Source organism: Trachypithecus francoisi, unplaced genomic scaffold (assembly GCF_009764315.1).
Source record: "Trachypithecus francoisi isolate TF-2019V2 unplaced genomic scaffold, Tfra_2.0 Lachesis_group11, whole genome shotgun sequence".
Taxonomy (NCBI): Eukaryota; Metazoa; Chordata; class Mammalia; order Primates; family Cercopithecidae; genus Trachypithecus; species Trachypithecus francoisi.
Window position 1 is genome coordinate 8,584,739 of NW_022681456.1, and position 27,545 is coordinate 8,612,283.

General features: G+C 52.9%; 1 protein-coding gene across 1 annotated transcript in view; it reads left to right on the forward strand.

Annotated features, from left to right (window-relative positions):
- Positions 1 to 22,239: 22,239 nt before the first annotated feature.
- LOC117090776 (serine/arginine repetitive matrix protein 3-like) overlaps positions 22,240 to 27,545 on the forward strand; it is a 57,190-nt gene continuing 51,884 nt past the window's right edge. The window contains exons 1-2 of the mRNA XM_033223373.1: positions 22,240 to 22,307; positions 22,931 to 23,565. Of these exons, the coding sequence (XP_033079264.1) occupies positions 22,240 to 22,307; positions 22,931 to 23,565 (703 nt within the window). The remainder of the gene's footprint in view (positions 22,308 to 22,930; positions 23,566 to 27,545) is intronic.

Below are 27,545 nucleotides of genomic sequence, written 5' to 3' on the forward strand. Positions count from 1 at the left end.
AACCATGGAGACTGAGATGAAGGCCTCTGACAGATGGAAATCATCAAAGAGGGGACTGCCCTTGACTTCTCAAGAGAAATGCAGATCAGGGGAATGTGCACAAAGACAGAGGTAGTCACTACAGCATTAAGAGGGACAAGAAGACGGGTGTACTCTGCATCACCATCAGTCCAGGGCTGGCTGCTGAGTTAGGGTCTATCCACCCAGGGGACTACAATGGTCTCAAAAAAAAATATGAGTCTCGCTCTGTTGCCCGGGCTGGAGTGCAGTGGCTGCATCTCAGCTCACTGCAAGCTCCGCCTCCCAGGTTTACGCCATTCTCCTGCCTCAGCCTCCCGAGTAGCTGGGACTACAGGCGCCCGCCACCTCGCCCGGCTCGTTTTTTTGTATTTTTTAGTAGAGACGGGGTTTCACTGTTAGCCAGGATGGTCTCGATCTCCTGACCTCGTGATCCGCCCGTCTCAGCCTCCCAAAGTGCTAGGATCACAGGCTTGAGCCACCGCACCCGGCCAAAAATATGGATTCTACATAAACTGATGTGGAACGAGCTCCAATACTGATTGCTTAGTGAATATTCAAGTGGCAAAATGGGGTGTATAGTAGGTTGTGTTTGTGTAAAAAAGGTAGATATCATTCGTTGTCAGGAAAATGCAAATCAAACGACAATGAGATACCACTTCATACCCATTAGGAAGGGTGGTTATAATAATAATTTGAAAAAACAGACCAGGCACAGTGGCTCACGCCTGTAATCCTAGCACTTTGGGAGGCTGAGGCAGGTGGATCATGAGGTCAGGAGATCGAGACCATCCTGGCTAACACAGTGAAACCCGTCTCTACTAAAAGTACAAAAAGAAATTAGCCGGACGTGGTGGTGGGCACCTATAGTCCCAGCTACTTGGGAGGCTGAGGCAGGAGAATGACATGAACCTGGGAGGAGCAGCTTGCAGTGAGCCGAGATCGTGCAACTGCACTCCAGCCTGGGTGACAGAGTAAGTCTCCGTATCAAAAAAAAAAAAAAAAAAAAGAAAAAGAAAAAGAAAAAAAACAGAAAATAACAAGTGTTGGTGAGGATGTGGAGAAATTGCAACCTTCATGCATTGCTGGTAGGAATATAAATGGTGCAGCAGCCGCTGTGGAAAACAGCATGGTGGCTCCTCAAAACGTTAAAACAGAATGACTCTATAACCTAGCAATTCCACTCCTGGGGCTATACCCAGAAGAATTGAACACAAGTACTCAAACAAATACTTGCACATAAATGTTCACAGCAACACTGTTCACAATAGCCAAAAGGTGGAAACAACCCAAATGTTCATCAACAGATGAGTGGGTCAACAAAATGTGTTCTATCCATACAATGGGGTATTTTTTGGCCATAACAAGGAATGAAGCCCTGATGCAAGCTACAACATGGATGAACCTTGAAAATACTATGCTAAACGAAGGAAGCCACATATAGAAAAACAAATATTGTATGAATCCATTTATACAAAATTTATAGAATAGACAAATCCATAGAGACAGAAAGTAGACTGGTGATTGCCAGGGGCTGGAGAGGGGCTGAGGGAGATATGGAGATGCTGCTTAATGGGTACAGGTTTCCTTTTAGGGTAATGAAAATATTTTAGGCCAGGGTGCAGTGGCTCACGCCTGTAATCCCAGCACTTTGGGAGGCCGAGGCGGGTGGGTCACCTGAGGTCAGGAAATCGAGACTAGCCCAGACAACATGGTGAAACCCGTCTCTACAAAAAATACAAAAATTAGCCAGGCATGCTGGCATTCGCCTGTAGTCCCAGCTATTCGGGAAACTGAGGCACGAGAATCACTTGAACTCAGAAGGCAGAGGTTGCAGTGAGCCAAGATCACACCACTGCACTCCAGCCTGGGCAACAGAGTGAGACTCTGAATGTACTAGACGTCACTAATGATAAATTTTATGTTACACACACACACACACAAAAGGCAGTACATATATGCGTACAAACACATATATGTACATACATGTATCCTGTTACATGCACAAAGTATCTCTGGAAGGAAAAGTTGATAACTATGGCTGTCCTTGGTGATGGGAACTAGCAGCTGGAGATCGGGAAGGGAGACTTTGCTTATTGTATATTGTGTGGGTCTCTTGGGGCTTATTTTATCATATGTGTGTATTACTTTAAAAATGGAATAAGGGCCAGGTGAAGTGGCTCACTGTTGTAATCCCAGCACTTTGGGAGGCCAGGATGGGAGGATCATTTGAGTCCAGGGATTGGAGGCCTGGGCATCATATTGAGACCCTGTCTCTACAAAAAAAATTTAAAATGAGCCAGGTGTGGTAGCAGGTACCTGGGGTCCCAGTTATTTGGGAGGTTGAGGTGGGAGGATCACTTGAAACCCAGAAGGTCAAGGCTGCAGTGAGCTAGGATGGCACCACTGCACTGCATGCCAGCCTGGGTGACAGAGAGAGCCGCTGTCAAAAAAAAAAAAAGGAGTAAGCTCCCCAGATGAATTGTGAAAGAATAACATAAGAAATTCAGGGGAAATCACGACATGTTCAAGACACGTCCCCTTCGCGGGCATGTGGATCATGTGGCCAGACAGCAGGAAAAGCACTGAGTCACTCATCTTTGATGAAGCCCTGCCTTTGCTGCTGAGGACAAATGTTCTTTCAAATCCCACGGGAGGAAGAGACGTTCTAAAGAGAGAATTGAATTCATGGTTGGCCAGGAGACAGTGAAAGAGGACCCAGGAGAAATTGCTGGAAAGTAAGTAAAGCCTGAAGATGGGCAAGGGCCCCAATTTTCCAAAAGGGAAAATGATATGGATTCTGGAAACCCCAGATGGGGTATGTCTGACAGCAAGAGTTCTTCGCAGAATTCTGGAACAGAGCATTACACAGATGGCTTGTGACTGTTTAGAAGAAAATATGATTATCACGAGAAGCTAACACAGGTTCTCTAAACTACCCCATGCCGACTAATGTCAATTTCCTGTTTTCATGGGGAGACCACCCTGGTAGACCAGATGGCCACTTAGGACCCTGCCCCCCTGAAAGAGAAGTAGGATTGTGGTTTCGGTATCTTTAGAGTGGGAATTGTGATCAATTATTTGATTATTTCCCTTGTGTTGCTAGCATCTGCATTATCCAGCGATATTACTCCTATCCCACGTATCTTAGGAATTTTCCCCTAATAATTGTTTTTCTATTTGTAGGTTGCTCAGACTTATCTTAATAACTTGTATTAATCAAGTATCCTTTGGTGGCAGGGGAAAGGAATCCAATTCAAATAGTCTTAAGTAGAAATGTTGGGTAGTTTATGATTTCAGGCATGGCTGGATCCAGATACTTAAATGAGCTCACCGGGAACCTGTAGCCTGTTGTATGTTGGATCTGCTTTTCCTCGTGTTGGCTTCATTCTACAGCTGGATTTCCTCAAATAGAGGAAAGAGGGTCCCAACGGCTCTTAGGTGACCTCTTATCACTTTGGCAACAGCAGAAAGGGGCTACCTCCTGACTAGATAGCTCTACAACAGTCACAAGCCATCTGTGTAATGCTCTGTTCCAGAATTCTGCGAAGAACTCTTGCTGTCAGGGCCAACTCTGACTAGCCCAACTGGATCTTATGCCAGTTACCATGTTTCTGCTGGGTTGGGTCATATCCTCCATACAAGTCATATCAGATATGATTTCATTTAGCAAGTGGGAGAGGAAAGGTTCCCCATGGAAAACTGAGATGCTATTATCCGGAAAAGAAGGAATGGACACTGGCCAGGCCAAAACAAGCCTAATCTGATTTGATGAAGTATGCACACATTGTGCATGGGGGACAGTCCCAGATGGCACCCCAAAGCCACAATGAATCCGCACCAAAATGTGCTGCACCCCCCATTAACACAGAAATGAGAGTTAACTCATGGATGGTACTAGGGTCCATGACGACGAGATGGTGATTTTGGGAGATGTGTTTGTACATGAGGTCACACCTGGGCCACAGGTGGGTCCTGGCGAGGCCTTTCTGTCTAGAAGTGAGGGCTGTGTTCTTGAGACTTTGATATTGCCGAGGGGAGAAAGAGAGGAAGAGCTGGAGGTCAGAGAAGCCAGCTGCAGGCTAGGCAGGTGTGACCAAGGTCAAAGAGATGGTGTCCAGGAAGCATGCAGCAGTGTGAGCTGGTGTCACACAGGAGCTGTCCCCCTCTGCTCAGCTGGACATGGGGAGTCTCTTAGGTGTGCAGAGGTGGGACCCATGGCTCAGCACCCTCCCACTGAAGACAGGGGAAGACATTTAGGTCTGGAATGTAAAGCAAGTGTCATCAATGACTAGCTGCTGCCGGGTGTGGCGGCTTACACCTGTAATCCCAGCACCTGGGGAGGCTAAGACGGGAGGATTGCTTGAGTCCAAGACTTCAGAACCAGCCTGGCCAACATAGCAAAACCCTGTCTCTACAAAAAACATAAAAATTAGCCAGCGATGGTGGCACATGCCTGTAGTCTCAGCTACTTGGGATGCTGAAGCAGGAGAATTGCTTGAGCCCAGGAGGCAGAGGTTGCAGTGAGCTGAGATGGTGCCACTGCACGCCAACCTGGACAACAGAATGAGACCCTGTCTCAGAAAAACAAAACAAAAAAACCATAATAGCTTCAACCTTTGGCACCAATTGCCTTGGACACTCGGTTTCAAAGAATTAAAGCCTTTATCTGGAATCAATGGACAAGAGTAATGGGATGGATTAGCAATGCCTGCTCCTGGGGTGGAGAGTGGCAGGATAGACACACCTCATACTTGCTGAGACTGGGTCGGGTCTTCTCCAGGCTGTTCCAAAGAGCGGGGGGTGTCAAGAGGCCACCCCAACAACTGAGGACAGATTTCTTTCCATCTAGCGCTCTATGAAATAATCTCTAAGCAAACAGTGCTCTCTCTGCCGCACCCGCTCTCCAAGCCTCTTCTGAGTCTGCAAAATCAACAACAGGTGTCTGCTGCTCATGCGATTCCAACCACCAAAAATAGGCAGGACAATAATGATGGGATAGGCAGCGTCCCGACTCCAGTCACCCCTGAAGCCCCTTCGCATGTCCACACACCTGTGCACTGCCGGGTCTGTTGCTTGGCTGGCATTTTTCTTAAAATTACTTCACTTTAAAACAGTTTTTCTTAAAGTATGGTATGCATACAGAAAAGTGTGCAGGTCTGAAGTGTATAGCTTAAAGGATTTTCATGAAATGATCACACCTGTGTGATCAGGACTCAATTCAAGAAACACAGCATTCCCAGATGTCCCCTTAAGATCCCCTAACCCAGACTGCTTTTCAGTCATTAACCCCAAAGGGTCAGTACTAGCCTGACTTTTTTTTTTTTTTTTTTTTTTTTGAGACTGGCTCTTGCTCTGTCACCCAGGCTGGAATGCAGTGACATGATCCCCACTCACTGTAACCTCCACCACCTCCCGGGTTCAAGCGAGTCTCCCTGCCTCAGCCTCCTAACTGGGACTACAGGTGCCCACTACCATACCCGGCTAATTTTTACACTTTTAGTAGAGACGGGTTTCGCCATGTTGGCCAGGCTGGTCTCAAACTCCTGACGTCAGGTGATCTGCCGGCTTCGGCCTCCCAAAGTGCTGGGATTACAGGTGTGAGCCACCGTGCCCAGCTAACACTAGCAAGACTTCTAACTGCAGATCAGTTTTGCCTGTTTTGGGATTTAGATCCACAGGTTCTTACAGTTTGGACTCTTGTGGCTGCTTTCATCCATGTTGTTATAGCAGAGGTTGTTTGTTCTTTTTCATTGCTGAATCGGATTCCATGGTGTAAAGAACCACAATTTATTTATCCATCTATTTTTAAAAATATTTATTTATTTATTTATTTTTTAGATAGAGTCTCCCTCTGTCACCCAGGCTGGAGTGCAGTGGCACTATCTCAGCTCACTGCAACCTCCACCTCCAGGGTTCAAGCGATTCTCCTGCCTCAGCCTCCCCCTGAGTAGCTGGGATTACATGTGTGCACCACCACACCCAGCTAATTTTTGTATTTTTAATAGAGATGGGGTTTCTCCATATTGGCCAGGCTGGTCTCCAACTCCTGACTTCAAGTGATACGCCCACCTTGGCCTCCCAAAGCGCTGGGATTACAGGCGTGAGCCACCGAATCCAGCCTATCCATCTATGTTGATGGGCATCTGGGGAGTCTGTATTCTGGAGTGTTCTGAGTAGCCCTGCGCCCACTCCCTTGCCAATGGTTTTTGTTGTTGTTGTTTGTTTGTTTGTTTGCTTTCAGACAAAGTCTTGCTCTGTCATCCAGGCTGGAGTGCAGTGGCACGATCATGGCTCACTGCAGCCTCAACCTCCTGGCTTAACTGATCCTCTCACCTCAGCCTCCTGAGTAGCTAGGACTACAGGTGCCCAGCTAATGTTTTGTATTTTTTTGTAGGAACGGGGTTCTGCCATGTTGTCTAGACTGTTTTTGAACTCTTGGGCTGAAGCAATGTGCCCACCTCAGCCTTCCAAAATGCTAGCATTACAGGATTGAAATTGGCCAGTCATCGAGTGGCATATGTTCAGATATAGTAGACACAGTTTTCCAAAGTGGTTCGACCATTTCACACTCCCAAGTGAGTGAGTGAGGATTTATCTTTGTTTGCCCTAAACTTATTTTTAAAAGGAAATTATATAGTTATCATTAAAGAAAAATTAGGCTGGCCACAGTGGCTCATGCCTATAATCTTAACACTTGGGGAGGCTGAGGCAGGAGGATCACTTGAGCCCAGGAGTTCGAGAATAGCCTAGGCAACACTATCTCTACCAAAATAAAAAATAAAAAAAAATAATCAGCTGTGCGTGCAGGCTTGCATCTGTAGTCACAGCTACTCAGGAGGCTGAGGCAGGAGGATGACTTGGGCCCAGCAGATCAAGGTTGCAGTGAGCTACGGTGGTGCTACAGCACTCCAGCCTGCGTGACAGAATGAAATCCTGTCAGAAAAGAAAGAAAGAAAAAAGATAAAAAGGAAAATCAGTATCACTTGCCACAAATAAAAGATTATAATATTAAGGTTGGTGCAAAAGTAATTGCGGTTTTTTGCCATTAAAAGTAATTGCGGCCAGGCACGGTGGCTCACACCTGTAATCCCAGCATTTTGGGAGGCTGAGGTGGGCAGATTACCTCAAGACAGGGGTTCAAGACCAGCCTGGCCAACATAGTGAAACCTCGTCTCTACAAAAATACAAAACTTACCCGGGCGTGGGCAGGCACCTGTAATTCCAATTACTCGGGAGGCTAAGGCAGTAAGCTGAGGCGGAAGAATCGCTTGAACCCAGGAGATGGAGGTTGCAGTGAGCCACGATCTCGCCATTGCACTCCAGCCTGGGTAACAGAGTGAGACTCGGTTTCAAAAAAAAAAAAAAAGTAATTGCAAAAACTGCCATAACTATGATAAAAACTAATGACTATTAAAAGAATTCATCCAAAACCTATGAAAAAGTTCGTCACTGACAATCACTTCAGGTGCTACCAGCAGTGTGGATGTCGCACTTCTGGAAAGACTGGAGGAGGGGATAATCAGGACACATTCTGATTTTGTTGGGTTTCCGCCTCTCTCACCCTGCTGGGAGCCTCCCTGGGCCCCGACCGACTCCAGGGAGGGCCCTGATTGGTCTGAGGGTGAGTCATTCTCCCTGTGCTGGGATTGGTTCAGGAGTGGGCATGTGACTCGATTTGGGCCAATAAGATGTGGGGAAAGTCTTCTGGGCGGGACATCTGAATGAGCTTTTCTCCTGGGGACAGCCATGGTCCGGGAGGGTCTCTGTTATTTCACGGATTCACTATCTGGAGGTGACTCCGGGAAATGCCCCTCCCTTTTGCCCTCTGGCCTGCAGGTGGGGACAGCACTGAAGATGGCAGATCAAAGAGAAGGAAAGAACCTGGTTCCTTGATGATGTCACTGAGCTGCTGGGTCCGCCAGCCTGGAGCCCCCTGCCCCTGATGGGGAGGCGCTAGGTCTCATTGCTAAAGCCATGTGGGCTGGGTTTTTCTGTCACCTGCAGCCCAGAGCACCTTCACTGATGCTCCTGGTGTCTCGGGTTTTACAGACAAATGTGGGTTCTAATCCCAACTGGATCACTTTTGAGCTTTGTGATCCCAGAAAAAGTCCCTTTGCCTTTCTGACCCTGAGTTCCCTCATTTCTGAAACGGAATCAACAATATCCACCATACAGAAGAAATAGGGACATTGGACTGCATCAAGATTAAAAACTCGTGTGCATCCAAGAAAGTGAGAAGATGGTTTACAGAGGCCTCATGGAGGGGCCTGGAGCCTGGCGAGGACTCTTCTGCCCTGTCCCTGCGTCCCGTGATGCGCCAATGGCCTGGCCTTCTTTAGCTCCTCTCAGGGCCCGCTACTGGCCCATGTCGTCCCTGGAATGACCTGAAGCCCCCTCCCCAGACCACCCGCTCCCGACTCCAGGTCCTGGGCCTGATTGTCAGGAAGGACTGAGCTGCCCTCCCCTGAGACAGGGAAGGCCGTGAGGGGTCAGGGGTGATTTGGGTCATGGTGAGTTCACATCACCTGTTGACCAGACAAGGCGAGTGGGCCTGTCCGTGGTTGGATCTGGAGTCTGGAGTTCCCGAGAGGAGCCCGGGCTGCAACTGGGGTTCTAAAGTCATCCATCCCCGTGATGATGAGACTTAAGCTCCAGGATGGATGCAGACGCGGACACGGACGGGCGCCTGTGCACAGACAGGAGTCAGGAAGAACACCTGAGCCCTGGGATGCCACCTTTTGAGGGTGGGAAGATGCCCAAGAAGCAGGCAGAGCGGCTGAGGGAGCCCAGGGAGACAGGAGGGAAACCTGAGTTCACGCCTCCAGCTGCATATTCATCCAAGCCGGGGCGCAGCAGGAACCCCAGGCCCCCGCAGCAGCTCCCCAGGGCAGGAACCACCTCAGGCCTCGGTCACCCCTCCTCACTCAGCCTTCGGGGCAGTCTCTCTCCCCTGTCCCTGAGGGAGACTCACTTGGCTTCCTGTCTGTCCTCTGGCACCTTCTACACGCCTCTTCCACTTCCTGCAAAATCCTGAAAGGACGGAAGGAGGTCATGGGCCCTGGCAGAGCGAGGAAGGGAGGTGTGCCCAGGGCCTGGGGCCCAGGCTTAGGGAGGATGACAGCCACAGCAGCAGCAACACTAGCAGCAGCAGCCTGGAGCTTCCCTCTTTATCCTGTGGGCAGGGCCAGGCCAGGGGGCTTGGGGTGGGGAGGGCAGAGTGTGATGTTCCCTTCTGCTATGCCAGCTGCCCAGTCTCCTGCCACCTTTGGAAATGCCAGAAGCTTACTGGGGCCAGAAATGCTGGGCGGGGGTTGCTGTAATCAGCGAAAGCCCAGCGTGGCAAGATTCTGATTCCTGCAAGAGAAGCCTCATTCTTTCCTCCCTTGCTCCCTCCTACCTCCGTCTACTTTCCCTTCCCTTCCCTTCCCTTCCCTTCCCTCCCTTCCCTTCCCTTCCCTTCCCTTCCCTTCCCTTCCCTTCCCTTCCCTTCCCTTCCCTTCCCTGCTTCCTTCCTCCCTCTTTTCCTCCCTCCTATCTCCTTCCCCTTCCCTCCCTCCTTCCTTCCTTCCTTCCTTCCTTCCTTCCTTCCTTTATAAATTGTGGTAAATATACATAATATAAAATCAACCATTTTACCATTTTAAAGTATTCCATTCACTGACATTAGGTACCTTCACGATGCCATGCAAACACCACCGCTATCTAGTTCCAGAACATTTTCACTTTCCCAAAATGCCCTTGTGCCAATTAACAGTCACTCCCTCATCCCCAGCCGCTGGTAGCCGTGAATCTCCTTTCTGTCTTTATGGGTTCACCTATTCTGCACATTTCATGTACGTGGAATCATGCGGGGTGTGGCCTTTGTGTCTGGCTTCTTTCACTCGTCATGCTTTTGAGGCTCATGTGTGTCGTAGCATGGGTCAGCATTTCATTTCTTTTTGTGGCTGAATCATATCCCGTTGTGTGGATGGACCCCAATTTGTGTATCCGTTCGTTTCTCGATGGACATTTCCCTTCTGCCGTGGTGAATAATGCTGCCATGATCGTTGAGGTGTGAGTAACTGTTTGAGGCCTGTTATCCGTTCTCTTGGGTACGTCCCCAGGAGGAGTGGAATTCCTGGATATGCTGACTACATGTTTCAATTTTTGAGGAGCAGCCACACTTGTTCCCACAGTGGCTGAGTTTTACAGTCCCGCCAGAAATGCACAAACATTCCAGTTCCTCCACATCTTCATCAACACTTGTTATTTTCCCTTTTAAAAAGAATTAAGCTGGGCGTGGTGGCTCACACCTGTAACCCCAGCACTTTGGGAGGCTGAGGCAGGCAGATCACAAGGTTAAGAGATTGAGACCATCCTGGCCAACATGGTGAAACCCCATCTCTACTAAAAATACAACAAAATTTAGCCAGGCATGGTGGCGGGCACCTGCAGACCCAGCTACTCGGGAGGCTGAGGCAGAAGAATCTCTTCAACCCGGGAGGCAGAGGTTGCAGTGAGCCAAGATCGCACCACTGCACTCCAACCTGGTGACGGATCAAGACTCCGTCTCAAAAAATAATAAATAAATAAATAAATAAATAAATAAATAGAATTAAAGTCATCCTAGTTGGGTGAAGTGCTATCTCACTGGAGTTTTAATTTGCATTTCTCTAATAACTAAAGCAGCTGGACATCTTTTCATGTGCTTCTTGGCCGTCGGTATGTGGGAGAGGCCACATATGTTCACCTACTGTGGCCTGATGTTTAAATCCTCAAGTGGTGTGCGTGAACCCATCCGTGAGCTGAACCTTGGGGCCCACCAGACCTGGGTTCAGATACTATTTGCTTCCTCCACTCCTGCCCTGGATAACCCAGGCCACGCTGCTCTATTTTTCTGAGTCTCTGTTTCCTCACTGTTAATGGCGGCTGACAGGATAGGGCCGAGAGAGGTCCCTTGTGCCAAGCACTTAGCCCAGCACCCAAGTCCTAGTGAGGACTTCCAAACTATTGTTGTTCTGGGCATATCCTTCCTGGGCTACCTATGGGAACTCCCCATTGGCACTGAGCAGAAGGCTCACCCAAGTCCTCCCCCAACCAGCCTTTAGGATGAGGGTCTTGGAATGTGGTCGTTGTGAGCATATTTTCCTTTTGGTGTGGAGGGACACTGACAAAAAGTCTTCTACAGTCCAGGCAATGGAAGGAGAATTCATGCTGTGGGCCCTGCCCTCGGAGAAGGACCCCAGGAAAGATAATGACAGCTGGGCCTTGTTGACAGCTGGGCTTTGCACACACTGGACTTTGCACATGTTGACTCATTTTATTCTCACCACAACCCCATGAACCAGGTCCTGCTACTATACGCATTTTACAGAAAAGGAAACTGAAGCCCAGAGAGCTACTCACAGGGAATATGGCAGAGCTAGGATTTGAACCCAGGCCATTTACTGCCCAAGCAATTATTCCCTTCTGTCTTGCTGTGGGAACCCTGATTTCAGTGAGAGGCCTGTGCCTCTCCAGGGGACTCAGAAAAGGGGGATACATCTTTAGCTCTAGGGGAATATCCAGATTGGTCCCAGGCAATTAATGTGATTCTGTTTCCTTTGCCAGAGACTAGTAAAGCTGTGGGCATGGGACCCATTTCTGGCCAATGAGATATGAGTAAAGGGCTGCAGTGGGCTTTAGGGAAAGGGCTCTTGTTCTTCATGCACTGAATGTTGTGCCTGGATATATTAGCTGGAGCAGTGGCAGCTATTTTGTGGTCATGAAGAAATTTGGGATGAGAACTAATCTGAGGGGAGGAAACCAGAAAGACGGAAAGAACCAGGAGATCCCTGACAATGGCACTCAATCTAACCAAACCCAGAACCACCCTTCCTCCTAATTTCTTGCTATGTGAAATAATAAATGACCTCATTGCTTAAGTTGATTTGAGCTGAGGTTTCTGTGACTTGCCTCATAATGGATGTGATTGAGTGACTGTGAGCGTAGTGCAGACAGGGAAGTTCTCCTGGCTTGGTGGCCACTGTATCCCTGGTGCCTGGAACACTGCCTGGTACACAATAGGTGCTTAATGAAGATGAACTGATGAGGCAGTGGCTGAAGCCCCCAAATGCAAGTTCAGACAATACGCACGGGAAAAGCGGGAATCCTGAAATGATGGTGACTGCAGGCTTTGAAGTTGGACAGACTGGGTTCGAAGCCAGCGCTCCCCTCTTGAGTCAGGTGTTCTCAAGCTTTCCCTCTGGCTTCTCACCTTTATTTTCTTATGCATGAGATGGATCTGCTGGGTGGAATAATAGCCCCAGAGATGTCCCCATCCTATCCCTAGAATCTGTGAATCTGCTACCTTACATGGCAAGGGGGCTTTGCAGACGTGATTAAGTAAAGGATTTTGAGATGGGAGATGATCCTGGATTATCCAGGTGGGCCCAGTGTAATCACAAGCTTCCTTGTGAGAGGGAGGCAGGAGGTCAGAGTTGGGGAGGAGATGCAGCGATGGAAGGAGATTGGAGTGAGGCGAGGCCACCAGTCTCTGGCAGCTGGAAAAGGTGAGGAAATAGATTCTCCCTCAGAGCCTCCAAGAGGAACACAGCCCTGCTGGCACCTTGATTCTATCTCTCCAGGACCCGCTTCAGACTGCCGACCTCCAGAACTGTAAGGTAATGAATCTGTACTGTTTTCAGCCACCATGTTTGGCTTAATTCATTACAGCTATGACAGGAGAGTAATACCATGGGGCTGATAACCGTGTCTCCCTCCAAAGATTCTTGCAGATTCCAGAAGTTCGAGCATGAGCTTGGCAGGTTGTAATAGCCCAGGCAGCCTTAGCAGTGATTAGCCAGTCTCAGTACCAGTCCTGCCTTTGCCATGAAGTCATCCCGGGTTTCTCCCGGCCCATGCCCACATCTCCCCTTGCGGCTGACATCTATATGACCTGGCACTGTGCTAGGGCTTTACCCCCAGGATCCCATTTAATTCTAACGGCCACCCCGTGAGGAAGGGGCTCATAGGACACCCATATAACAGAAAGGAAACTGAGGTATGGGGAAGGTAGGAAGGGCGGCTTTGGAGAGGTTGCAATGGAGCCTGCCAGGCCTGATCCACCCGCATTGCGCACACTTCATTGGCTTGACTTGGCCCCCAGAGGCCTTGAGAGCAGGATGCACCCCAAGGTTGAAGTGTATGCCTTTCCACAAAGAGCTTCGAAGGGCCCGTGGGGACAGGCGTGGCATTTTTCTTCCACAGTGCTGCTGGAGCAAATTGATTTACAGGCACAAACGGGCTCCCTTCCCTTTTCCCTGCCCAGGCTTGTCTCGGCCCAGCCCTTGCTGGCCCCTCCTCCTGGGGCTTGGGGCACTGGATTCCCTGCACCTTGCCTGCCTACCCTCCACAGCGCCCATTTCCTCCACCCCCTGCACTGCCCCTGCCTTGGCACTCGTCATTTCTCATTGCCACAACCTTCCACCCGGCCTTCCTGCCTCTCAGGGATCCCCATTCTGAAACATGCCCCAGACCTGACCACGGTCCTGCTGAAACCCGTCAGGGTCTCCCAGTGCTTTCAGGGGAAGGGTGGGCTCCGTGTTGTGGCTTGCAAGGACACACATGTTTGCCGAGCTCGTGCATCCTACCTGAGGGCCTTTGCACTTGCCATGCCCCCTGCCCCAAACGTCCTTTCTGTGGACATCCTCGTGACTGTCACTCTCTGTCATTCAGGTCTGTGCTCCATTGTCACCTCCCCTGAGAGGCCTTCCCCAGCCACCCTCTGCTTTCCTCTCCTCTCAACAGCACCTGAAACAACAGCACACCATTACACATTAATTTGATTTCTTGTGCATTCGGCCAGGCAGGGAGTCCAGCCCCATTTTACAGATGAGGAAAACTGAGGCTCAAAGAGATCGAGTGACTTGCCCCTTCTCACACTCCAGCCACACCGGCGTTCTCTCCATTCTTCAGACACATCGAGTCACTTCCCGTGCTGTGGCCTTTGCATCTGCTGTTTCTCCCACCCAGAATGCTGCTCCCTCATCCCCGGCCGCCTCCGTCTGAAATATCACCTCCTCAGGGAGACCCTCCTGCATCACCTCATCTCAAACCCGTCCTCCCTGCGCCCTCCAGCGCTCCTGGCCCCTATCCTTTTGGGCCCCCATCGCCAGCCTTGACGATGCTTCCTTCCTTTGCTTGTGTGACTGCCTCAGTCTTGCAGGGAAGAGGATCTGCCCTGGGTGTGTGGAGGGCTTCCTGCAGGGTACTAAGGGGCCTGAGCAGTTGAGGTGGAGCCTCCTGGCAGGATGCTCAGTGATGTCACAGGCCTGGGCTGCCAGGGAGCTGCTGCCCCACCCCATGTGGGAAGTCACCCTCCAAATGAGACTCTGTCCCCATAGTGTCTGCCCTCCTGCTGCAGTCCACCCGGCCCAGGGACTGCTGCAGACCCTCTCTCCACCCTGTGGACTTGGTCCTGAATTTGAGTGTGATAAATGGGTTGCTGGACCCAGAGTCCATACAGAGCCATGGTTGTTGGCTTGTGCTGTTCAGGAAGACAGACCAGGAGGAGTGGGAGACACATGGAGCAGGCCCAGCCAGGCGTCTCTCACTCTGCCCTCCAGAGAGCTGCCTCCTTGTTGAGTCTCATTCACTGTGGGACCCCAGGACCAACAGAATACATGTTTGTTGAGTAACTCAACGAGATAGCCGAGTTTGGAGGTGAATCCAGATCTGTCGGATTCGAATCTGTGGATCCTTTCCACTTTAACTTGCTAGAGGGACCCTCCCCCTGGGATTTTAGAGTCCTGTAAACTTTTCACGTGCAATGCTCAGCTTACAATAATTCTGGAATTCTGGCACGCACCAGAGAGGCCTGGAGGACCCTTCTGAGCCAGGGGGACCAGCAGCATTCATTTTTAAAATGAGAGTTCCAGTATGACTGACTCAGTCAGGCAGAAGCCAGAGGGAACCCAGGAGGCAAACACAAGCTCAGTTCTAAGACCTCAGGTCTCGCCCGCTGCGGACAGGCCTCTGGGTTCTGATCTCCCCTCGGCCCGGGTCTGAGCGGGGCAGTCTGGGCCAGGGCTGCTTTAGAGTCGGATGCAGCGACGGTCACCGCTGCAGTGCAGACGCTTTCACCATCTGTGTGTGCATCCGTGCGCATCTGTGCCCTGGGAAGAAGAGATGGGGCAGGGGGTTGGCTTTCCAGGCCCAGGCAGGAGGCGAGGCCACCCAGGGGCTAATTCCTAACATTCCCAGGGAGGCTGAGAAGGAGCAAATGTGGTGCAAAGATGCTGGAAAGGAGACCTCTTTGAATCTCGTAAGACTCCAGAAGTGCATGCAGGGATGTCCAAAACCAGATGTCCAAGCTGAAAAACAAAGCAAGAAAGCATTTTCCATCTGTAAACATTTCACACAGGACATGGTCAGAGCAAGTGACCCTCTGCCTCAACCCCCATTTCCCAGGGCATCCCCTGTACCCACCCTTGTTACATCCTCCTCCAGCCCCCACCCAGAGGCATCTTCTGCTGTCAATTTGTCCTGTGTCCTCCCCAACCTCCCCCTGGCTCCTGCCACATGTCCCTCCCTGAACTGCCCACTCCGTCCACTGTTCTCATACTGGCCTCTTTGCTGTTCTTGGAATACACCAAGCACGTTCCCACCCCAGGGCCTTTGCACCAGTGGTTCCCTCTGCCTGTTCTACTTTCTCCCAGATACTTCACTGTTCCTCCCCTGACCTCCCACACCCGTACACACTATCTTCCTTTCCTGATTTACTCATTATCTTTTTGAGACTGAGTCTCACTCTGTCACCCAGGCTGGAGTACAGAGGCATGATCTCGGCTCAGTGCAACCTCTGCCTCCCGGGTTGAAGCGATTCTCCTGCCTCAGCCTCCCAAGCAGCTGGAATTACAGGCGCCTACTACCACGTCCGGCTAATTTTTGTATTTTTGGTAGACAGGTGGTTTCACCATGTTGGCCAGGCTGGTCTCAAACTCCTGACCTCAGGTGATCCACCCACCTCGGCCTCCCAAAGTGCTGGGATTCCAGGTGTGAGCCGCAGTGCCCTGCCTTCCTTTCCTGATTTATTTCTCGCAGAGCATTTATCTAGTCCAGGGAATGATATATTCATTGAGTTTTTTTTTTTTTTTTGAGACGGAGTCTCGCTCTGTCACACAGGCTGGAGTGCAGTGGTGCGATCTTGGCTCACTGCAAGCTCCGCCTCCCGGGTTTGCGCCATTCTCTTGCCTCAGCCTCCTGAGCAGCTGGGACTACAGGCGCCCGCCACCGCACCCAGCTAAATTTTTTGTATTTTTAGTAGAGATGGGGTTTCACCGTGTTCGCCAGGATGGTCTCGATCTCCTGACCTTGTGATCCGCCCGCCTCCCAAAGTGCTGGGATTACAGGCGTGAGCCACCGTGCCCGGCCTTCATTGAGTTTTAATTATGCATCCTTCTCTTTAGAACGTCAGCTCCATGGAGGCAGAGACTGCCTATCTCATTCACTGCTGTATCTCACACACATAGTGTGGTGCCTCACACACAGTGGGCACTCCTGAATTAATCTCCTTGCAGAAGTCTTCATGCATATAAGATATAGAATCAATCTAAGTGTCCATCAGTGAAGGATTGGATAAAGAAAGTGTGGTACTTATATACCATGGAACACTATTTAGTTGTAAGAAAGAATGAAATCCTGTCTTTTGCAGCAATGCGGATAGAACTGGAGTCTATTATCTTAAGTGAAATGACTCAGACACAGAAAGACAAATACTGGCCGGGCGCAGTGGACCATGCTTGGAATCCCAGGCACTTTGGGAGGCCAAAGCGGGCAGATTGGTTGAGGCCAGGAGTTTGAGACCAACCTGGCCAACATGGTGAAACCCGTCTCGACCTAAAATACAAAACTTACCTGGGCATGGTGGTGTCCCAGCTACTCAGGGGGCTGAGGCAGCAGAATTGCTTGAACCCAGGAGGCAGAGGTTGCAGTGAGCTGAGATCACACCACTGCACTCCAGCCTGAGTGACAAAGTGAGATTGTCTTAAAAAAAAAAAAAAAAGACAATACTGCATGTTTTCACTTACAAGTGGCAGCTAAACAATGTGTACACATGGAAGCAGAGTGTGGAATGATGGAATTGGAGACTGAGAGGTATGGGGACATGGGAGGGGGTTAGATGGTGGGAGGTTGCTTGGTGAGCACAAGGCGCACCACTCCCGTGATGGGTGCATCCTAACGCCTTGCCTTCACCACAATGCAACATAACAATGTAGCAACATTGCACTAGTACCCCATTAATATATGCAAAAAAGTATCATGCATAGCCCAGCAGCCTAAGCACACTTACTCCTCCCTACTTTTCTGCACAAAAGGTACCATACTGCACACCGAGCACTGCACGTGCTTTTGCGCTAAACAATGTATCTGGGAGGTCTGCCTCCACGGGAACAGAACTGTACAGCTTGTTCTCAGGTTTGTTCACAGCTGCGGGTTGTCCCATTGGAGAAAATGGCAGGATCCACCTAGCCAGCCCCATGGCGGCCATTCAGGAGAGCAAGACTACAGGGACCATGTCATCCTTGCTGGACTGCCCCCCTAGATGGGGCCTTCCTGTGCTCCCACCCACAGTGCCTGAGAGCAAAGACTCAAGCAGATGCCCTGGTGGGACAACACCCCAGAAACGAGGGGGAACCCCTGGGAGAAAGTGAGCTGCTGATCTTCAGAGATCATCGGGCCTATCAGAGGGGAGCCTGAGTTTGTTCTCAGCTCCATTATTTCTGAAAGTAAACAGTGTCTTAAATAAAGGAGCAGAGGAAGCTGAGGGTGACATTGCAGTTTCTTGCAGCAAGCGTGAGTGGGGGCTGGCTGGGGACTCTGAGTGACATCCTCAGTGAGGTTTCTGCAGGACTGTGAGATCAGAAGGGCCCCTGGACCCCTCTGTGCAGAAAGGACAAGGGCCAAGAGATCCTGTCCCCTGCCAATCCCCCATGTTCTGAACTTTCACTTTGCTTTGAATGCCAGGGTGTTTTTCTTAGCCTTTAAAGGGCTGGCTTCAGGGCCTGATTCTTTATGTCCAGGGAGGGTCCTTGCTTAGCACATGAGATTGATGATAACTTCCTTTTTGAGTGTCAACTCTCTGTGGCTACAAAGGGTGGTCTCCTTCACTGCTTGATCCCACCATGCCCAGCATACAGTAAGTGCTTAATAACTACATATTGAATAAAACTGTGGGCCAGACACTGTGGCTCATGCCTGTAATCTCAGCACTTTGGGAGGCCGAGGTGGGTGGATCACCTGAGGTCAGGAGTTTGAGACCAGCCTGGCCAACAAGGTGAAACGCCATCTCTACAAAGAACACAAAAATTAGCCGGGTGTGGTGGTGCGTGCCTGTAGTCCCAGCTACTGGGGAGGCTGAGGCAGAGGAATCACTTGAACCTGGGAGGCAGAAGTTGCAGTGAGCTGAGATTTTGCCACTGCACTCCAGCCTGGGTGACAGAGACAGACTCCATCTCAAAAACAAAGAACAAAAAGCAAAAAAACAAAAAACCGTGATGCCATCATTGAAACCAGGCTTCTCCTCCTGCATAGCTTGTCCCCAGGCGCACTCTTCATTTGGGTGTCCTTTGGGCTGTCGCTGACCGTGTGACACAGGCCCCTTGCTTGTGCTCTGGGATGGGCAGCCCAGTGCTCTTGGGGTGGCAGGGTCAACAGTGTGCAATTTTGCTCCATCGATGTATTGCACTGTGGTGAAGTCAGGGCCTTCAGTGCACCTTCCTGCCTACATCTTTGGAAGAGGGTCCCTTTACAACTGAGGAAGGTTCTAACTTCCCACGCCTACCGATCCTTCCATGTTGGGTGGGAACCACCCACAGCTGAGTGGAAAACTTGCTTGGAGAACTAAGGCTTTGCAGGGGCCACAAATAGGCCTGCTCCCGCTGATCGTCCACCCGCTTCCCTGCAGGAGGCATTTAGTATTTGGTTTGGTGGCTGTTGTGTTTTAAAGAAGGGTAGCTGAGCCTAATCCCAACACTTTGGGAGGCCAAGGCAGGAGGATCACTTGAGCCCAGGAGCTCGAGGTTGCCGTGAGCTGTGATCATGCCGTTGTACTCTAGCCTGGGTGACAGAGTGAGACCCTGTCTCTAAAAAATAAGATAAAAATGCCTTGGGACAGGTGCAGGGTGTGCCAAGGGCCCTGCCCGGGCGTATCTCACCCTCTCCTCCAGTTCTGGGCTGGCTGTTCTGCCAGGTCCTGTGGGCTTTTCTTTTTTTCTCTCTTTCTTTCTGTTTTTTTGGGGGGATGGAGTCTCGCTCTGTCGCCCAGGCTGGAGGGCAGTAGCATGATATTGGCTTACAAGCCATTCTCCTGCCTCAGCCTCCTGAGTAGTTGGGATTACAGGTATGCACCACCATGCCTGGGTAATTTTTGTATTTTTAGTAGAGACAAGTTTTCTCCATGTTTGCCAGGCTGGGCTTGAACTCCTGACCTCAGGTGATCCATCCAGTTTGCAACTTCTGCTTCAAAGCACGTCAAAAGTAAGAAAAATATAGATAAGATTTTTCTACACGGACACAGTTCTAGGTGTGCATGTGAGGCTTGGCCCCAGGAATGCTCATTTGGGTGTCTTCTGGGTTGTTACTGATAGATAGTGTGACATAGGCCCCTTGGGTACGATCTAGCGGTCAGTTCAGGGCTCTTGGGGTAGCCAGGGTCAAAGCTGTTCAGGGCACCATGTCCCCCAGCTTGAGTCCTGACCCTATAGATGCCTTATTCCTCCAGGCTTGCCTTGAAGGTGGGGAATTTTTTCCAGGAGTGGCTGGAATTGATCTGATACCATGAATGACCATGTGAACTTGATTAGCCTGAATGGGCATCTCTTGGGTGTCAGGCTAACAAAGACAACTTTTTTTTTTTTTTTTTTGATGGAGTCTCACTCTGTTGCCCAGCCTGGAGTGCAGTGGCATGATCTCAGCTCACCGCAACCTCCGCCTCCTGGGTTCAGACAATTCTCCTGCCTCAGCCTCCCGAGGAGCTGGGATTACAGACCTGCATCACCACACCCGGCTAATTTTTGAACTTTTAGTAGAGATGGGGTTTCACCATGTTGGCCAGGCTGGTCTCGAACTCCTGACATCAGGTGATTCACCTGCCTCAGTCTCCCAAAGTGCTGGGATTACAGCCGTGAGCCACTGCGCCTGGCCCAAATGAAACATATTTTAGAGACAGGGTCTTACTATGTCATCCAGGCTGGAGTGCAACGGTGTAATCACAGCTCACTGCCACCTCAAGCTCCTGGGAGTCCCACCTACCCAGAGGAAGCAACGGCTTGACCCTAAAATATGCCAAGGACCTCAGGTGATCCACCCGCCTTGGTCCCCCAAAGTGCTGAGATTACAGGCATGAGCCACTGCGCCCTGCTGCAAGGGACTCTCTAAGGAGCTGGGACCTGAAGACAGAAGATGACAGTCTCAGGCAGATGGCACAGCAAGTGCAAAGGTGTTGAGGCGGGCAGGAGCTGGACTATTTTGACAAATACTTAGAAAGGAGTGGTTGGATGATTGGAGGGAGTCTTTAGGAAGCAATGGTTGAATGATTGGATGGGAGAATGTAGAGACAAAGCCCAAGGGGTGGAATTTGGCGCCAACTGGACAGGAGCCCCCTGGATGTATACAGCATGCTCCAGCCAGCTGCAGCCTGGCCTGCGACACATACAACATGCTTCCCAGTGTCCATGGTGACTTCCTAACTCAGCCTCCGTCTCCCCTCCTGTAAAACAGGTACCTTGAAAGTCTTTTCCTCACAAAGGCAATTGAGATGTTTGGGAAGCTCTTAGATGTTACTGTTACTAACTCACAGTCCAGGGGCCCCCCCCCCCCCCGGGAGGCTGTTTGTGTGCAGTGTTCTTTGGCCGTTTTTAAAAGCTACTGTTCTCATTAGTTGCTCATGGACTGTCACTCAGAGCCCAGTAGCAAACAGAGTAGCAAACTAGGGTGCCAGTCTGTGATTGGGGGAGGGGGCGGGCTCAGCTGAGACCTCCCCAAAGTGCAGATTCCCAGCACTCATTTGGAATCACGGGCTGCTGCTGGAGGCTGGCAAGTCGGGTTCTTCATCTCTCCAGGCCTGTTTCCCTACTTGTGACCAGGACCCTCGCTTTCCCCACGGTAAGTGCTTGCTCAGTGCTAGTGTTGCTCCCCGCCGTCTGGGAGGGTGAGATTAATAACCCAACCCACAGCCAGGAAACAGGAGCAGACAGGAAAGGGCCAATCCCTTTCCGGACAAATGCCACCCCTTCTCCTGGCCTCAGTCTTGCCATCTGTGACATGGTCGGGCCCGAGCACACTGGCGCTTGAGTTGATAAGGCTTCCTGTGTGGGGTTTTCAGGTGACGCTTGGGACATTACAAAGCTGACAGACCCCCTACTTGGCCCGCTTCTATGCCTTCAGAGAGCCCTTGAGAGGCAGAAGCTGGGAGAACACCTGAAGACACCCCAAATGCCCCTCTTCCAGCTTCAAATAGAGTTGAATCTCATGGAAATGCAAAATCACAGAGGGTTTTCAGGTGACAGGAGGGCTGCCAGGAGGGCTGCCAGGCGGCCTGGGGCTGGCAGAGTAGCTCCCCTGCCTCCCTCTTCCAGACCCTTGGTGGGGGAAGTGGGGGGGTCAGGCCTTCCTTCTGTGGCTCCAGCTTTTTGCCTGTGGATTTGGACGGACTGGCTAGGCAGAACTGGAGCTGCTGGGGCCCAAACAAGGAGGGGGTGGACACTGACCTGTGACCCCTCCTGTTTCAGTCTGCAAACTGCTCCCCTCCACACCCACTTCCCTTTTTCCAGACATTGTCAGCCCCAGAGGCTCCTTCCAGCCCCCCAAAATTCCATAACTAAAAGCCCGAGAGGGCAGAGAGGGATCTGGCTGCAGGGGAGCCCGGCAACCCCAGCATCCTGGCGGAGGCGGGAGGCGCGCCGGCCTCTGGAAACCACGCGGCTGCCTCCTCACCGCAGCCATTCCCCGCTCTCCCTGGGGGTTCTCAGATGTTGCCAGATGGCAGAACTGAATCTGCTGAGACGTCACTCCAAAAAAGGAAAGTTGAACTGAAAAAAAAAAAAAAATTCAAACTCTCCAGCATCTTAGGAGAAAGCAGAAGAGAAGGGAGGGAGGGAGGGAGGCTCCAGGCCCGGGGCTCCCAGTGCCCTCTGCTGTTCAAAGAGATCTCCCCTGGTTGGAGAGGGCAAACCTGGAGGGGGTGGGAGGAGGGGGTAAATGAGGACATTGGGTTGTCAGGGCGGCCAGCGGGGCCAGGTTCCTGCTGGAGCAGAGAGTGTCTGCCTGTGCGTGAGGGAGCGAGCACATGTGTGCCTTCTGTGACTGCATGCTTGTGCAGGCCGGGCATGTGTGGCTCCCAGGGGCACGCTCTGGGAAGTGTGCGTCTGTTTGTGTGTGTGTGTGTGTGGAGGGGGTGGGGGACACAGGCTCTCGCTGCATTGTCTCTGCATTTGTGTCCCTGAATGTCCCCAAGTGGGAGTTCACTCAACAACACATTCGTGGGTCCCTACTGCGATAGGGCAGTGAACAAAATAGATCTCTGCCCTCAGGAAACTGGCATTCTAGCGTCTGTGCCCTCCGGGGTGCTGTGAACTCGCGTGGGTGTCCCAGTATTTGTCTGTGTGAGATCTGACATCTCAGGTCCATGGTGGGTGGTGAGTCTGCAGTGTGTTCACCCAGGCTGGGTCGGCCCAGCGTGTTCCTGCCTGGAGAGGGCTCTGTGCACTACTGTCTGCTCCCATCCCCAGGTGCCCCACCGTGCTTGCTCCTAAAAGGCCCTGTGTGGGGCCCTCCCTGTGCGCCCCCTCCCCATCCAGCGGCCACTCTAGAGTTATAATTTAATAGGTGAAACGCGATTCCAGTGAGGTACTGGGGCTGGGGAGGAGGAGGAGGGCCCACGGGCCCGCAGGAGAAGAGGGAGGGGCAGGCTGGGAGGCGCTTCCCCCCTCCTTCCTCCTCGGGGAGCTGCCAAAAAGAAACTCGGCGTCGCGCCCAAGTGTGTGCGTGCGTGTCTGTGTGTGTGGCGGCGTGGGCGCGCGAGTGGGGACGCGCAGGGCCTAGAGGGGCGGCGCGGGCCCTTTAAGGAGCCAGAGGGGGCCGGGCCGGGGCGCGTCGCTGCCGGCGGGGAGCCGGGAGCAGGGAGGCCGAGCCACCGCCTCCCGGGCTCCCGCCCCGCCCCCTCCTCCCCCTCCCGCCGCCGCCGCCGCCGCCGCCGCCACCGCCGCCACCGCCGCCACCGCCGCCGCGGCCGCCGGGGAGCGCGGAGCCGCGGGCAGGCCGGGCCGCACCGGAGCCCCGCGTCCGCCCGCGCCCCGCCCGAGCCCTGCGCCCTGCGCCCGCGCCCTGCGCTCCGCGATGCGCGCCAACTTGCGGGCCGGGGACCCAGGGCCGGCGCCCTAGGAGGCGGCGGCGGGAGGATCGCGTCCCGACCCGAGGCCGGGCCTGCTGCGCGCCCCCAGCCCGATCGGCACCGCCACTTGCCTGAGCGCCCCGGCGGCCCGAGCGCGCCCCAAGCCCGGGCGCCACCGCTGCCACCTCCGCGAGGTGAGTTGGGGCCGAGGGACCCCGCGGAGGGCGGGGGGGAGCCGCGGGGCGCGCTTCCGGGGGATCCGGGGAGGATCAGGCGGCGCACGCGGCTGAGTTGGCGGGGCCCCTGCACTCCCGAGTTGGCGCTCTCGGGGGGTGGCCTGCTGGGGAGCGAGGCGCCCCGCCGACACTGCGGCCCGCGTGCTCGGGGGCGCCGGGGAACTTAGGGGAACTCCAGCTCCCCAGCGAGGGGGCGGGAAGGAGGGAAGTGGCGTTGGGGTGGGCGGGGGGCGCGCTGGAAATGCAGAGAGCGGCCCTCCACCGTGTGCGCCGGCTCTGGGTACTTGGCCGCCAAGCGTCCCTTGTCCCCGGTGCAGCCCCGGACCTGGGGGGGAGACACTGCGCCTTATTTTCCATCGGGCAGCGTGGGTTTGAAAGCCCTTGGAGATGGCCCCCCTAGCTCCCAGGCCTGGCTGTTGTGGAGGGGCGCATGGGGGTCTCCCACCAGCCGAGGGGGAGAGCCAGCCTTGCCCCTCCTGGGCGTGGGGCCACGGGGCGCCGGGCGGGGTCCCTCGGGAGAGGCGCCCCTGGTCCCCCTCCCCCGCGAGCCGGTGTTCCTGGTGTCTGGGCCTGCCTCCCGTGGCTGGTGACGCCTCATTGGGCCGCCTCCTGGTCCCTCCCCCGGGCTGTGCGGATACTTGGGATGCCACTACTTTGCGAAGTTGGAATTCAGAGCTGATCCCACTTGGGCAGGACTGGGAAGCCCCAGGCCCTTGTGTTGAGGGCAGCTTCCTCATAGGCCTGCGGGGAGTGAGGGCACCCGTGGGGTGCGCCCTCCCCGCCCCAGACACTTGCAGGAGGAGCAAGCCGAGGGTGGGAGGGCACGGCGGGCGGGAGGGAGAGACACGCTCTACCTGGGAGCTGCTGTCGCCCGGGCCCAATTAGCGTGGGGCGCCCGGCGTTATTTTTACATTGTAGGTTTATTTTTTTGGAAGCGAGTGTCCTCCCGCCGCCTGTCGCGCGCTCCGGCTCTCCGAGGGTCTGGTGCAGGCAGCGGGGGCGGATCTGTTCTGTTGGCTCAGCCTCCTCCCTTCCTCCCCCTCCCTTCTCCCCCGTTGGTGAGAACTGGTTTTATTATGATTATTATTATTATTTCCTTTTTGCAGATTTGGAGGAAGGGAAGAGGGGAGGAGGGGAGAAAGGGAGGACCCTGTGGGCTGGGTGGGGGAGTTCTGGGCGCGCTGGGATGTGTTACCGGTGGCCTTGACTTTGCCCCTTTTCGGCCGGGTCTGGGTCCCTGCGGCAGCTTTGATATCAGCGGCTCTCTGTGTACCTCGTGGGTGGCCTCTTTTGGGAGTGCTGAGGAGGGAGGGGCCGAGCCACGGGAGGCAGCAGTGAGGTGGGATGGCCCACTCTGCACCTCAGCTCCTTGGATTTGAATCTGACTTTTGCCACTTTCCTGGCAATGTGTCCCTGGACAGATACTTAACCTCTCTGTGCCTGTCAGGTTTCCCATCTGCAAAATGAGGGTCAGAATGGTACTGAGTTCACAGGGTGGTTGTGAGAGCTGACCATCCGGCCATAAGAATCCCTTGGCACTTGTATGTGTTACTATGACTACTGTGTCGGGATTATTATTCCTGGGTTATAAGAGTTGGCCTTTAATCCAACGTGCTCTGGAAGCCCTGTGAAAGGGGCCACCTTACCTTTGCCTGGGGGTGGACACTGGGGAGATCTCGGGGAGGGAGGGGGCCTTTTCCCACCCCCTCTTCTTGTCGGGGGAGGATGGAGAAGGGCAGGTACCCCCACCCATTGAACAGATGCAAAAACTGAGACAGGCCCAGTAGAGCTGGGGGGGGGGGGGGGAGCCAGCGGTGACTGGCGAGTCGGCAGCGCGGCTGCGAGGGCATCCCAGGCCCTGTCTGGCTTCCCTGAGCCGCCTGCCATGTCCCTGCTTGGAAATTCACTGCTGCCACCGCCAGCGGGTGCCGGTGCCCAGACATGGGGGCGGGAGCGCAGCGGGCCCCGGCCCTGGCCTCTTCCCACTGAGCTATTTACGCTGCTGGGGATCAATACTATTGATAAATCCATGTAAATGGTAATGTGGCTGTCAGGCCCTGGTGAGGGATGGAGACCCCTCCTGGGGCTGCGCGCTCCCCCTCCCGCTCTCGGATAGGGTTTGGTTATGTGGGAAGGATTTATTTGGCATAATCTGTTCTTTTTCCCCAATTAATAATACTCATGCCACCTCCTAAAGATTTCCCAGAGCTCTGCAAACACGAATTTACTGCATGGAAGCCCTGGGCTGGGGAGAGCTTGATTGTTCTCCGGGCCTGCGGGTGGGGGGCAGGGGGCGCTGGCAGCGCAGACACCCACCGAGGGAGTTGGAAGGCAGCCCCAGGAGTCCTGGCCCCCAGCGTCTGCCGTTCATGCTGGGTGTGGAGGCTGCCTGGCCCAGTTTCCCCTGGCTGAGAGGGGCGCAGTCATAGTTCTGTGTTCCCAACCCCCGTCTGAGAGTGTAGGTGGAGAAGTCGGTGCTTCACCCTGAGATGGGAGGGGGGGTGGCACCTACGCAGAACCCAGCCAGAGCGTTCTCCTGGGGTCCTGTCTGTAGGAAGGGAGATTTTAAGGCAGAGGAGACAGGCTCTCAGCCCTTCCTCCTGACGCTGTCTGAACTGAAAAGCCCCACAAATGCTGCCTCCGACCGTGGTGGGGGGTTGAGAGATTTTATTTGTGTGTGTGTGTTTTCTCTTCTGTGTTTCCTCTTCAGATCTCAAACACTAAATAGCAGCCTCCCCAGGTGACACTTCTGAGACTGGGGAACTGCCAGTGGGAGCTGGTAACTCCTGCCCGGGGTGCCCAGGGGAGGGGCAAGGAGGGTCCCAAGCTTGGGCTGCTGCCTGGGGAGAGCCAGGTTTTTTAGGCCCAGACCAAGGGCGACAGAAGGTCTGTGTCCTTATGGGTGCATGGGGTCCCCAGGGAAGTGATGCTTGGGAAAGGCCAGCTGGGCATCTTTTGAGGGAGCTTGGAGCTAGGGAACTGACTTTACAACCCATCTGGCAAACTCTCAGCCTCCATGCTGGAAAAGGCTATGAATCATACACTAGTAATAAGAACCAACACCTACTGTGTGCCAGGAACTGTGCTCTACACAAATCCACTTGTTTACTTTTCATAACCCCTCTATGAGTTGGTGCTTTTATTATCTTATTTTATAGATGGTGAACTTGAGGCACAGAGACGTTAAGTGCCTTGCCCAGGGTCACACAGCGTGAATGTGGAACTACGAATTAAGACCTGGGATTATTCACAGTCATGTTAGTGCAGCAGGAATTTACTGCAGACCTGCTTTGCAGAGCTGCCATAGAGGATATGAAGAAAGAAATGATGTTTCTTCTTGGAGCAGCACCTACGGATCTTTGTCCCAGGGTGGGCAGGAGACTGAGAACTCATTCTCCCCAGGGTTTGGGGAGAAGGGTAGGGCTTGGCATTTCTTTGAGGTCTCGTTTTATCCTAAACATTCATGCAAATTTGGCATTCGCCTTGGCGACACTGCTGTGTTTATTTTGAAATGAAAACATGGTTTTGAATTATTTAGCATGGTGCTCCAGAAAGCTGCAGCAGCAGAGCTCTGTGGCCTGGAGTGCCCGTAGGCCTGGGCGTCACCCTGGGGTACTGTGTAGCCGGAGGGCTTCTGCTCAGCGAGGCCCTGGGGCGGATGGCGGCTTCATTCCCATTTTACAGATGAGGGCACAGGTCCAGGCTCGCCCGAGGTTGCACCGTGGAGGGACCTGTGCTTGTGATGAATGAACTTAGCATCACTGTTATTATCATGTCTATTTTGGAGCAGAGTGAGGCTTTTGAGCCTGGGCACTTCCACACTGCCCTACCCACTTGGCTCCGGCTAGCCTTGATTGAGGAAGGAGCTTTTGGTTTATAAATCTAGAAAGAATTGTCCTAAACAGATACTAGAGGACAATCTGGGAGTGTTTCATCCG